At 38.3% G+C, this 13,312-nt stretch overlaps 1 protein-coding gene across 1 annotated transcript in view; it reads right to left on the bottom strand.

Annotated features, from left to right (window-relative positions):
• The window catches only part of GABRB2 (gamma-aminobutyric acid type A receptor beta2 subunit), a 248,391-nt gene that overhangs the window by 146,605 nt on the left and 88,474 nt on the right, over positions 1–13,312 (bottom strand). The window contains 1 exon segment of the mRNA XM_026660859.1: positions 6,093–6,313. Within this exon segment, the coding sequence (XP_026516644.1) occupies positions 6,093–6,313 (221 nt within the window).

Here is a 13,312-nt window from a genome sequence, read left to right as displayed (position 1 = left end):
TGTTTAGTTTGGAAAAGAGAGGAATAAGGGAGGATAGGATAGTGGTCTTCAGATACTTGAAGGGCTGCCATAAAAAAGATGGAGAAAAGTTATTCTCTTTTGCTACAGAGGGCAGGACAAGAGCAATGTGTTCAAACTACAGCATAGCAGATTTAGATTAAATCACAGGGGAAAAAAACTTCCTAACTGTAAGAACAGTCGGACAATGGAACAGACTGCCTTGGGAGGTTGTGGAAGCTTCTTCATGGGAGGTTTTCAAAAGGAGTCTGAATAGCCATCTCTCTTGGATGGTTTAGAAACAACAAATCCTGCATCTTGGCAGGGGGTTAGACTAGATGACCCTTGCGGTATCTTCTAGCCCTATGATTTTATGGTGGATAATCAGCTGAATATAAGCTTCCAGTCTGATGCTGTGGCCAAAAGAACTGATGCAATCCTGGGATGCATAAACAGGAGAGTCTCGAGAAGGAGTAGAGAGGTTATTTCACCTCTGTGTTTGGCACTGGTGCAACTGCTGCTGGAATACTGTGTCCAGTTCTGATGTCCACAATTCAAGAACGCTGATAAATTGGAAATAGTTTAGAGAAAAGCCATGAGAACAATTAAAGGATTAGAAAACATGCCTTATAGTAAAGACTCAAGGAGCTCAAATCTATTTAGTTTAACAAAGAGAATGTTAAGCGGTGCCTTCATTACAGTTTATAACAGGGGTGGGTAAACCTTTTGGCCCGAGGGCCACATCTGGGAATAGAAATTGTATGGCGGGCCATGAATGCTCACAAAATTGAGGTTGGGGTGCAGGAGGGGGCGAGGGCTCCGGGGTGGGGCCAGAAATGAGGAGTTCAGGGTGTGCGAGGGGACTCCGGGCTGGGGTGGGGAAGTGGAGTGCAGGGGGGGTGAGAGCTCCGGCTGGAGGTTGCAGGCTCTGGGGTAGGGCTGGGGATGAGGAGTTTGGGGTGCAGGAGGATGGGAGGGGGATCAGGGCTGGGGCGGGGAGAGGCTCAGGGGTGCAGGCTTCGAGTGGGTGCTTACCTCAAGCGGCTCCCAGAAGCAGTGGCATGTCCCTTCTCTGGCTCCTACGCAGAGGCGCAGCCAGGCGGCTTTGCGCGCTGCCCCGTCCGCAGGCACCGCTCCTGCAGCTCCCATTGGAACACCGGAGGGGGCCATTGGAGTGTGGCCATTGGAGAGCATAGGGGCTGGAGCAGGGCCATGGTGCCCCGGCTCGAGCACCAGAGAGGGGCCATGCCATGGCTTCTAGGAGCCGCATGGTGCGGCCCCTGACCCTGTGCCCTAGCTCGAGCACCAGAGCAGGGCAAGCCGCAGACCCCGCTCCCCAGTGGGAGCTCACAGGCCAGCTTAAAACGGCTCACGGGCCGTAGTTTGCCCATCCCTGGTTTATAAGTATCTGCATGCAGAACAAATATTTCCTAATGCGCTCTTCAATCTAGCAGAGAAAGGTATAACATGATCCAATGGCTGGAAGTTTAAGCTAGACAAATTTAGACTGGAAATAAGACGTACAATTTTATGAACAGTGAGAGTAATTAACCATTGGAACAATGTATTAAGGGCCGTCGTGGATTCTCCATCCCTGAGAATTTTTAAATCAAGATTCAGTGTTTTTCTAAAAGATCTGCTCTAGGAATTATTTTGGGGAAGTTCTATACAGGAGATCAGACTAGATGATGACAGTGGTCCCTTCTGGACTTAGAATCTATGAAGGCCTAAATACCTTTAAAAATCTGGGCCTAAATTAACAAGTAAAGATAACCAAACAGGGCTTTGGAGCTGTGCTCCGGCTCTGCTCCAGCTCCAGGCAAAAACCTGCAACTCCACTGCTCCGGAACCGCTCCGCACTCCAGCTCCGGGCTCTGCTCTGAAACAAAATACTGTTGATCACACTATCAAGTACAAGAGACCTGATTTTACTCTAGTCCCAATGAAATTGAAAACTAATTCCACCCAAGGGAATAGAGTTACGCTAACATGAAGCTGGTGTGACAGAAGAATTAGATACATTATTAGAGTTGGTCAAATTTTCATTTAATTTTTTTAAACAAAAAAGGTTGTCCAGAAAATGTTCATTTTCAAAGAATTTTTTTTTAAAGTTTTCGTCAAAAATAAGGTGCTTTTCAGAAAAAGCCATGAAAAATTCAGAAACCTTAAAAAAGTCAAATCTTATGTTTAGTTTATAATATATATATATATGAACACACATACTATATATATATATATATGAAGGTTTAAGAATCCTGTTAAACTGAAAACTGTGGTACAGCCTTAATTATGGTTTTGCTACCCTAGAATATTAAATACTGAGTGTGTTTTTATTGGGGACTACATAAATTTACTAGATTTTTCATTGTTGCTGAGCAAGAAGTTTTATCCTCCTTGTATTTTTTGTTTTTGATGGTTTTTATTTCCAAGAACCAAAAAACCCTCTGTTTTTATAACACCCCCAAACACCAAACAAAAACCCGCAAAAACAATGCACTAAAACAACAACAAAAACTACTATCTAGTAACACAACACCCACTGTGGTTCCAAAGCATAATCTTAGTTTGTTCTCATGCACAAAACACAACAGGGATATTACTAACTAACCATAATGTGCCAGCAGGTAGAGACTTTTGGGTGGCATAATTGAACCTGAATATCAGACAACATAATAACAATTAAATTCCCTGCACTTACCCGTGACAAATTATTCCTCTAGAGTTCACAAGGCAATACCTGGTCTGCATTAAAGTTCCAGCCGTGAAATACATTGCTTTGATTTCTGTCAGCAAAAAAACAGGACTGAATTTTGCAGTTTTCGTGGAACTGCCTCAACAATTTCATGTTGCATTAGAAATTATATGCCATTGCAGTTACAAATGCAAATTATGTGATCACCCCAAAGGGAAAGTATAATTTCATGCAGGTCACACTTTTGTTATCGACACACATATCTAATTGGGATCACTTTTTGTGGTGGCTAGAATAATGATTCTTTATTTCTGTAAAATACTAATCTTTACGTTGAAACGGTAGTACAAGAGGCAGTGACATGTAGTGAATTGAGCATGGAGCTTGGGAGCCAAAAAAAGTTGGATCCTAATCCCAGTTCTGTTACTCACTAATTATATGGCTTTGGGAAAATCAGTGAAGCCAAAATTTTCAAAACTTGGGCCTCTAAAGTTAGGCTCTTAAAACCATCTAACTAAATGCCTTGATTTTCAGGGGAAAATCTTTAAACTATTTTCAGGTCCAACAGAGTTACTTTCAAGAACAGTAATGCACAGAGAGATCTGGAGATCAGATACATTTGCTGAGCTAACTCACTGATCTAACAAGTTTTATACTAAAAGCCACATTTCAAGAGGCACTTGCATGCCTAATATCAGACAGCGTATGCAAAAAAAAAAAAAAAAAAAAAAAAAAAAAAAAAAAAAAAAAGGAACATAAATGCCCCAATATTTTTCAGACCAGGATACTTACAGTTGATACTTCTAAGCAGATGTGGAGCTACTTTGCATATATTCAAGTGGCAAGATATTTCTGCTTACATTCAAGTTCAGAGTAAACAGTAAAAATAAACAGGTACACACCACTTTTTTTTTAGCAGCATATCTATACAGAACAAATGAGCTAGGTGCACACTCCTAGTCATGATAGCTATAAGCTTACAACAAATGGAAATTCACCATCAATCAGTTCTAAATTCAAGCTCTCCTCCAAAGCATCAATATACTTACTCTTTTCCCCCTGTCACCTCACACTCTCTTGGAAAGCTATACATTCATTGAACTCTTATTTAATTTTTCTTTTATGTATTCCTTATCCTGTATGTATTTACTTTGTAAATTTATCAACGCCCACATGCCCTTATTTCAGTCAGTGTTTCTCCAGCCCTCACTTGCATTTCTGTCTCTATCCTGCTTTTTCTTCTCTCCATCCTTTATTTTTGTGGGTGAGAGGCATTTCCTCCGATTCTCTTATTTTGCCCAGTTACTCTCAGTCACTCATAACCAAGCATTGCATTGACCTTCCCTCTGGAACCCATTCTTGCTGCTCCTTCAGTCAGCCTGAAATGGTTAATACAAGCCACGTTCGAGCCAGTGGCTGAGTGCATTGCCTCTGCAGCACTCCAAGCAAAGAAAGCAAAGGACTTTGCTTGTTCCCTGAACTCTGACAGGCTGCCATCTAACCACCAGTCCAGTTTCTGCTTGTCTCTGCTCCCCTTTCCTTTTTATCTCATATCCTGCTTCTCTAGGCCTCAGTTCCATCCTCATCCCTTTGCTCTCTTTTGGGAATCCACGTATTAGTCTCTGAAAAAGGGTGTGTGTTTAGTCCTCATTAAACAAACACGTAAGAGGCTTTCCAACCATGGCTACTTCACATCATGCTGTGTCATCTTGGCTTTCCACCATCCTTCTTTCAAGCCACCAAGGCAGCTGAAGCAGTAACATGCTCTTCCCTCTCAACCTCCCAAACTTCTGAAGATTCAGTCTGTTCCTTGAAGCATTGCTGTTACAATAAACACACCCCATACTGTGTTTGGGGCAAGGACTGGGTAGTGTGGCACATTGTGCAGTTCAGCATACAGTATGTAAATAATAAATATTGTTAATCACAACCACTCACTCTGACCTGCTGCAGTCAAACGTGCCGAGACTGAACATGACATCATTCATAAGAAAACAAAGGAATTGGATACCTGCTCTTCATTGCAGTACTGAGTTCCAAGAGCAATTTAAATTTTGTTGCACAATACAAGGATGGATGCTAACTACAATGTTCATAAAGCAACAACCACAAACCACCCATATCACTTGTAAGTAGGTCAGCAAAACTACCCATATAATAGCTGTCTATATTGATTCCTTTCCCTTCTTGGATCCAGATGTAAAGAGGCTTTTTGTTGGTGGTAGGGGTTTTTTGTTTTTGTTTGTTTTTGTTTCTATTAATTAAACAGAGGCAGATCCACAGTAATTAAGACTGAAGTCTTTCATTTAACAAAGTACAGAAAAGACAACATGGATTATACATGTCCCCACATAGTTCAATGTGCCTAGAAAGCAATATCTGGGAGGCCACCACAAGCGGGTAATTGAATCCCCAGATCGATTGGATCCTGGATGTCTTTGCTGAGACTGACAACAAGAGCACCAATAATTAGAGGCATTTGTGATGTGTACATATGAACTTATTTCACACAGGACTCTGAATACTCCTGAGATAACAACTACTTTTCATCACTAACACTCTGGGATAAGGGGAAAAAAAGATTCAGAACAAGAACCTTTGTTTGTAGAAACAAAGTTAAACTCCATCTGTTTTAGTTCCGTACATGCTGAGGGCAGGGCAACATCTGAGAGATTTGAGTAGGAAGTTTGTCACACTGTAATGCAGGAACACTCCAATCATTTCAGGTCATTACCAGCTTTGTAGTTTTAAATTGCCATTTTCAGGAACTGTTTTCAACAAAAAAGAATTGTTGAGTTTTCCTATGGTACAATTAGGCTGTTCCATTGTTTTACCATGACACCATTGAGAACACATTTAGCAGCATAACCACCTAATATCACATATAATAACATAAAAGACACAGAAGAAACATTTCAAGTCCAACAGCACCTCAGGAAAATGGAGAAAATTCTCTACCATCAAAAGAAAGTGCAGCCCATTCTGAGCAGCTCATCCCAAAAATGATTTATAAAATGAAGCATCTGGCTTTTTAAAATAATGAATTTACCAGTTGCACCCACCTTCTTTTTTTTCCCCTAACCTCCACTTGATATTTTCTATTTCAAATCCTTTACGGAAGCACTCCTGAAAATGACACTTAATCCAGAAAGTTTATTCAAAAAAGCTTGTATATCTTCATATGTTATTAAAACAAACATCTTAGAAAGTTACTAAAAACGACACTTAATCCTCAAAGTTTATCCAAAAAGGCTTTTATAGTCTTATCTGTTATTAAAACATTTAAGAAGACATTGTTTGCAATATGTCAGCGGTTGAGCCAGATGGGTAGTGAAGATCTATGTACAGTACTTTTCAGTTTGAAACTGATTTAAAAATGTAGTTAAAAATGGATGACACTGACCTGAGACCATAGAGGACTGTTCCATCTGGATGCAAACGAATCATTCTGTTCTTCACAGTGACCCCGTGTACAAATGATTTCTTGTCATTCAAGAAGTAGGTATCTGGAACCCAAAGCTGATCAGCTACTCTATTGTCCAGTGTAAGATTTAAAGGTATTACATTATACGACAGCCTCTTATCCCTCCACGCTTGCTGAAAGTACATTGTCAAAGTATAGTCCTGCAATATTAAAAACAGAATCATTATTTGCACTGAAACAGGCTATATACGTAGGCATATACCGCAAATATATTAAAATGCAGCTTATACTTTGTGGCAGCATTTGCGCACAGAAACTTCAGCTTTGTATTTTCACAGGTTGTTTATTTATGTGTATATATAGAGGAAAAGACTACCTACATTCTTAATAATAGGTATTGGAATACAGGTAGACTCGGGTATTACCAAATGTTATTGAAATGAATTTGAGGGCCTATTAAAAATGTTAACCCTTTTAAACACTGCTGTTTAATATCTCTCTACAATTTATGGAACATATACTCAAGGAGTTCTACAAGTCTTTGTGTTCTAGAACACAGGAAATTCTGAGATTCCAAAACATGGAATCTGAGCCAAATTATGTGTTGACTTTTTATCCCATGATCTCTGCTGAATTCAATGGTGTAACAAGGAATGTGTGTCAACTTAGAATCAGGCCCTGTATCTCTTCCTAAAAATACACCCAGCCCTTTTCACATTCTTTTCTACATGAAAAATGCTTGTGACCCTGTTAGCTTTCATTAAGGGCACTAAAACAACAAGAAAGACTCCTAGCCCCAATTCCAAAGAGTCTTATTTATATCAGGGTGGATAAAAATCAATGATTTAAAAAAAATCGGATTTTTTTTATTTAAATCAGATTTTTTTGATAAAATGCTTTTTGAGGAAAAACCCTATCTAAAGATAGTTTTAATTAAGATACATTGTAGCTCAAAGATATCTCATCATGGAATAGGGATTATACATTCTAATTCTATAGTATGAGACAATATATTCATGTAATGTTTAAGAAAAGTTTTGTAAATGGAGTTTCAATAGTTCATGGATTAGGGACCCAATCTTATGGGGTTCCAGGGGCTTCTGTATAGATTATTTAGGTTAATCTTTCTATCTACCCAATGGGACTCGGTGCTCAGACTCTAGAAGATACCATTAGAGATGCTTAATTGTGCAGTTCTTAAACTGTGGATTTGTCTCCAGAGATAACATGCTTGTTAACAGCAAAAATGTTTTTAAATAAATAAATAAATAAATAAATAAATAATATATAGAGGTAAGAAATAACAGATTTCTACCCTACTGTCCCTCTGCAAATTTGTATATACAGAGTCAATCCCTTACCTCTCTCTAAAAGTGCAAAGTTTCAAAAAGTTCAATGAATAGAAGATTGTTGGGGACAGAATAGATCTGGACAAGGAGAAGAAGTCTGGATATAAATGTGAGAAGGGAGGGACAGGCAGTAGAAACAAAAGTGAAACTGTTTTGAGCAGCATATTCCAGAAGTCTTGAGGTCTTTCTGAGTGTAGCCTTCATTGATTTGATATCTACCATATCATTCTCTCACTAGAAGGGAAAAACTATAATGGCAGCAGGCCATAAAAGAGACCCAGTTTGGGAATATTTTAATGAAGTTCCTCTACCTCTGGGTAAGACAAGCATGCGTGCAAAATGCAAACAGTGCAACAAAGAAATGCAAGGCCTGGTTTCCCAAATGAACAACATCATGAGAAGTGTTCCTTCTCAGGAGGAAGCTGCGTTGAAGATGATGAAAGGAACATGTCTGAACATGCAGGATCTTCAGGTTGGTAAACTTTTTTATTTCATACTTCTTTCTTAAGGACTGCCTGTCTTCCTTCTGGACTATTCTTGAATTCTCATGTTTGAGCAAAAAATATACTTGTTACTCTATGGTACTATCATTTTAGATGCAGTTGTGATAAAAAAATAAATAGCTGAAATAGGCAGATCTTCCTTTTACAATTTCACCTTTAAAGTAGTACTGAGTGTCAGTGAATGCAATGAGTAATACTAAATGAGCAGTATGGTAATAATAATTAAATAACTGCATTGACTTATTTCGTTTAGGAGAATCCATCCTCAACATACAGGATTCTGAAGATTATCCACCTTCAAGATCACCATCATTTTCTATAGTTTCAGAGTTATCTGCCAATGATAGTGTTTCAGTCACATCATGTATGTCACAAAGCCACAGTAGCAAAAAGAAAAAAAAATCTCCATCATCCAGAAACAACCATAGATAAATTTGTGATAAGAACCAGCAGATTACAAAAAGAGGTAATTGATGAAAAAATTGCCCGGTTTCTTTATGCAATAAACTCTCCTTTCTGTATGATTGAGAACCCACACTTCATTAACATGGTTCAGTCATTAAGACCAGGATACAGTCCACCCAACAGAGCAGATGTCACAGGCAAATTGCTGGATAAAATGTATGAAAGAGAAATTGAGCAGTGTGCAAAAGGTCTAGAGGGTGAAATTGTTAGCCTGAGTCTTGATGGGTGAAGCAATGTCCACAATGATCCTGTTGTGTGTGCTTGCGTGACAACAGAAGAAGGGAATGTCTTCCTTACAGAAACAATTCATACATCAGGAAATGCACACACAGCAGAATACTTACATGAAGTAGCAGTAAAAGCTATAACAAACTGTGAAGAAAAATTCAAATGTCTAGTACACAGCTTGGTCACAGACAATGCTGCAAATGTATCCAAGATGAGAAGATATTTAGAAGAGAATGAAGAGAGTCCCAAGCTAACAACATACGGTTGCAGTGCTCATTTGATGCACCTCCTAGCCAAATACTTCAGTGTTCCAGAAATAAAGGCTAATGTTGAAATTGCAAAATACTTCCATAACAACCACTTTGCAGCAGCTGCTCTGAAAAAAGTGGGAGGAACCAAGCTAACTCTCCCACAAGACGTGCGATGGAACTCAGTAGTGGACTGTTTTGAGCTATATCAAGAACTGGCCTAATCTGATGACAGTTTGTGAACAAAATAGTGAAAAAATAGATGGCACTGTCATAGCCAAAGTTCTCAACATTGGGCTTAAGAGAAATGTTGAACACATGCTGAGTACTCTGAAGCCTATTTTTGTAGCCCTGAACAAAAAAATAGCTGTTTTATTGCTGACGCTGTTGAAATTTGGAAGGAACTGAGCGAGATCTTAAAAAGAGAAATATGCAATGACAGAGTTAAATTACAAGCATTAAAAAAACGAATGGGACAAACACTATCTCCAGCTCATTTTCTTGCAAATATTCTCAATACTCGGTACTAGGGTCAAACCTTAACTGCTGAAGAAGAGAAGTTGGCTATGACATGGACATCCAGCAACCATCCCTCCATAATGCCAACTATAATAAACTTTAGAGCTAAGGGTGAACCATTCAAACAATATATGTTTGCTGATGATGTTTTAAAGAAAGTCACTTAAGCACTTGGATTCAGAGACTGTTGAAGTGATAATCTCACTTTTAACAGCAGTAGCTTCTTCTGCCTGTGTAGAAAGAACATTTTCCTCCTTTGGACTAATTCATTCCAAATTGAGAAATCGTTTGGGACCTGAAAAAGCAGGAAAGCTTGTTTTTCCTTTTCCAGATTATGAACAAACAGGAAAATGAAGGTGAAGACGACTGAGTTAGCTGCAGAAGCCAAAATTTTAAGTTGCTCATGTTGACCTGGCTGACATAGTCGATTTAATTTTTGTTTTGTTTTTTAAATATTTCATTTAACTATTTTAGTTAAAAACAATTTTAACAAAAACAAACCTGATTTTAAAAAACTTGAATGTTTAACTAAATTCAAAAATTCATATGCTTATTTTGTTAAAATATTATATGTTTGCTGTTGAAGAAAAAAATCCAGAATACCTAAAGTTGTTGTTTTAGTTAAATAAAATAATTTAAATGTCTGTCTGGTGATGTTCTCCTCCTAATACAGCATGGCAAGAAAATCCTCCAAATATTAATGATTAACCTGTTGAATTGGAGATCGTTCACCTCCCAAAGACTTCATAAATATCTGCTTCAATTACCTTTGGTAAATGAAATAACCAAACAATCATTCATTTTCTGATATAGCTGTAAAACTAATCTGAAAAGTTTTCAAAATAAATCACTTTAAAAATGTGTAGTGTGTACCTTCTAAAAATGAAACCTACATCTATCTCTGAGTTGTGAAGAATATGTATTAAGGTTATAACAACCAACAAGAATGCACTTTTATATAGAAATCCATGATTAAATCGAGTCTTCCTGACTAGTGATTTAAATCAAATCCACCCTGATTTATATATTTAATGTTATGGATTGAGTAAGTCCCATTTAGTGCAATGGGACTATTCATAGTGTATAACATTACACACATGTATATGTCTTTGCAGGTTTAGGAACCAACTGACTTTGAATCAGGCTCTTTATGAATATTTTAGTGCTGTGCTGTGTCTTTTGATAATTGAGCAGAGAATATACTTGTAAGTGTATCACTATGAATTGTTAAACACAAGAGGAACTATATTAAGTATATATTGTATATTATATTAAACATAAAACTTTTCACTCCATAGACAATACCTAGTACAGATACACAGTCTCTGACTGTCCATGGAACAATGACTGTAAAATAATGCCAGAGACAGGCAGCCTTCATTTTCAAACTACCAGAAGAGGCACAATGGCATAACTTTAATTTTCGATGAGATCAGAAGAAGGCTCACAGTGTTTTGTTTGAGTATTCCCGTTTAATGTGATCTGCATTGCTTTTTGACAATTGTTAGCATAAGAAATATGATTATTGTCCCTTTTAGCAGATGCAGTCAATAAAGCTGCTTTGATTATGAACACCCAGTCAGTCAGAGAATTTATTATTTTCTGAGAGCTTGTATCTATCCATCAGCCTGAGAAAAGATTCATATGCCCCAAACTATCTTATTTTGAATAAGTGATCGTTTACTGTGACTGTGCCTCACATGTTAACTTTCACCATCTGTCTGCTAATACAGAGAAACTTAGAGATACACTTAGACAAACACAAGTTACTCTGCAAACTGCTATACTAATTCCCAGTTAATTCACTTTGTAGCTACACTTCACAGCTATTGTCTAGATGGCAAGAGACTACGGTTGAGAATGGAAATTAGTACCACAGTAGACAGATGAAAGAATTACTTTTTTTCCCCCCAGCTGAAACTCCCTAGTAAAGTTTTCTGTAATTTAGCAGCACTGAAATTAACCTCTCTCAGGACTGTCAAGGGTGCATGAGATTTCACTTTTGAAATACTCACAGGTACACTCTATGACAGAACAGGCAAGAATAATTCCTCACAAAACACAAAAATGGAGGTCTATTAACATTTTCCCATCTCCCACACTTGCCACTTCCAGTGTTACTGTTTAAGGGACAAGCTTTCAAAGGACACGGGAAAATACACTTGTGATGTAGGCACTCCCCAAAACTCACATTTAAAAAAAATACTTTGCATTTCTAGAAATCCCACCTTCAGATGGCGAAACAGACAAAGAAGTTAACTGACTTCTTCAGCATTACACAGCAAGTCCAGGGCAGAACTGTAAATGAAACCCTAATCTGACTTTCTGATTCCTAATCCCAGGCCTGACCCATTAGACCAGACTTTTTCCTCTGCTAATCTTTTCACACAGAGATCAGGTTTGTGGGCGCAATTATGGACTTGATTATGAAAACAGGTCAACATGCAAATACATGCATTTTGAAGATATGACAGGAACAGTTTTTTGCTTTTTTTCAACCTCCATTTCCACTCACTGAACTAGTGGAATGATACTTAAAATACAATATTTGAAAGTTAGCTGATCCTGCTTCTCTTGCAGTGCACAAGTCAATGTTTTTGAGGTAGGATAAACTCTCACTTTTTTGTAAACAGAAAAGAACATTCTCTATAGCACAGAAACTCTCTTTGAATGAATGATTACATTCCTGTTCCCAGTAGAGTCCATCAAGGAGAGTTTTTAAATGCTTTTTTTAGTCTTTCTTCCCATCTGGTTAAAAGCATGCTCGGAGTCAGAATGATATTAATAGCCTTGCTTTCCCTTCCACATATAACGGAATAGTGAAACTTTCATACAGTCTTCTTCCCTCTGCATTCTACATTTAAAGGTGAACAGACCTTTTAGCCTAAATTCTTAGTTCAGGGTGTTACATTTCTCCTGTTGCTGGAATTACATACACCTAAACAAAACAAGAAATATTTTCCTGTGCACCCTTCATTGCTTTGGTTGGTAGGAAGTCACCTAATATTAATGGATACATGCATTCCTGTATTAAGGACCATGCAAGTAGGTAAGTGAAGAAGGAATTTTCAACCATTATAAAATGTGTTTCCCTTTAAAAATGTTAAACCTAGCCGTACAGTCTGTTAATGATATTACATGTGAAAAAGCCTTTTAAAAAAAAATCAAATGTTTTTCTTAGTTCACCATAAAAGATTCAGAACCTTAAAAACAGGATTGCAGTATCATGGTAACTATTTTATTCTTCTGTCTACTACCAGATCTGCAAAATTTGTTCCATAACCAGACATCAAAAGCTGTTCAGTTATGCATTGCCAGTAAGAAAATGTATTACTCTTCATCACAGTAACATAACACCCTATTTCTAAGTTTATGAACCATGGCTAACTCTCCTCCAATGCCCTTAGAAAATCAGGGATAGTGAATTCGATGCATGTTCTAAATTATGACCTACATGTACTGATAAATATTTCCCTGCCAATTACCTACAAAATATTAACAAAGAATAACTTTCCTTCTTTATGTTCAATAAAGGAGATGGGCGTTCCTCTACTGAGTTGAAAACCTGGAATCTGAACAACTCCAAACTTCCGAAATCTTTGGAGTGGATGCTCTGATGCAACTCATCAGAAAGACAGGACCATGCCATTTGGGGCTTGTCTACACGGTACTGCAGTGCAAATTAGAGGAGCACGTTTTCTAGGCAGTGGTTCTCAAAGCCGGACCACCACTTGTTCAGGGAAAGCCCCTGGCGGGCCGGGCTGGTTTGTTCACCCTGCCGCGTCCGCAGATTTGGCCGATCGCGGCTCCCACTGGCCGCGGTTCGCCCCTCCAGGCCACTGGGGGCTGCGGGAAGGGCGGCCAGCACATCCCTTGGCCCGTGCTGC

This window comes from Terrapene carolina, unplaced genomic scaffold (genome assembly GCF_002925995.2).
Source record: "Terrapene carolina triunguis isolate 2854851 unplaced genomic scaffold, T_m_triunguis-2.0 Scaffold838, whole genome shotgun sequence".
Lineage (NCBI taxonomy): Eukaryota > Metazoa > Chordata > Testudines > Emydidae > Terrapene > Terrapene triunguis.
The sequence above is the reverse complement of the archived record's forward strand: the minus strand, read 5'-3'. Positions and strand labels throughout refer to the sequence as shown.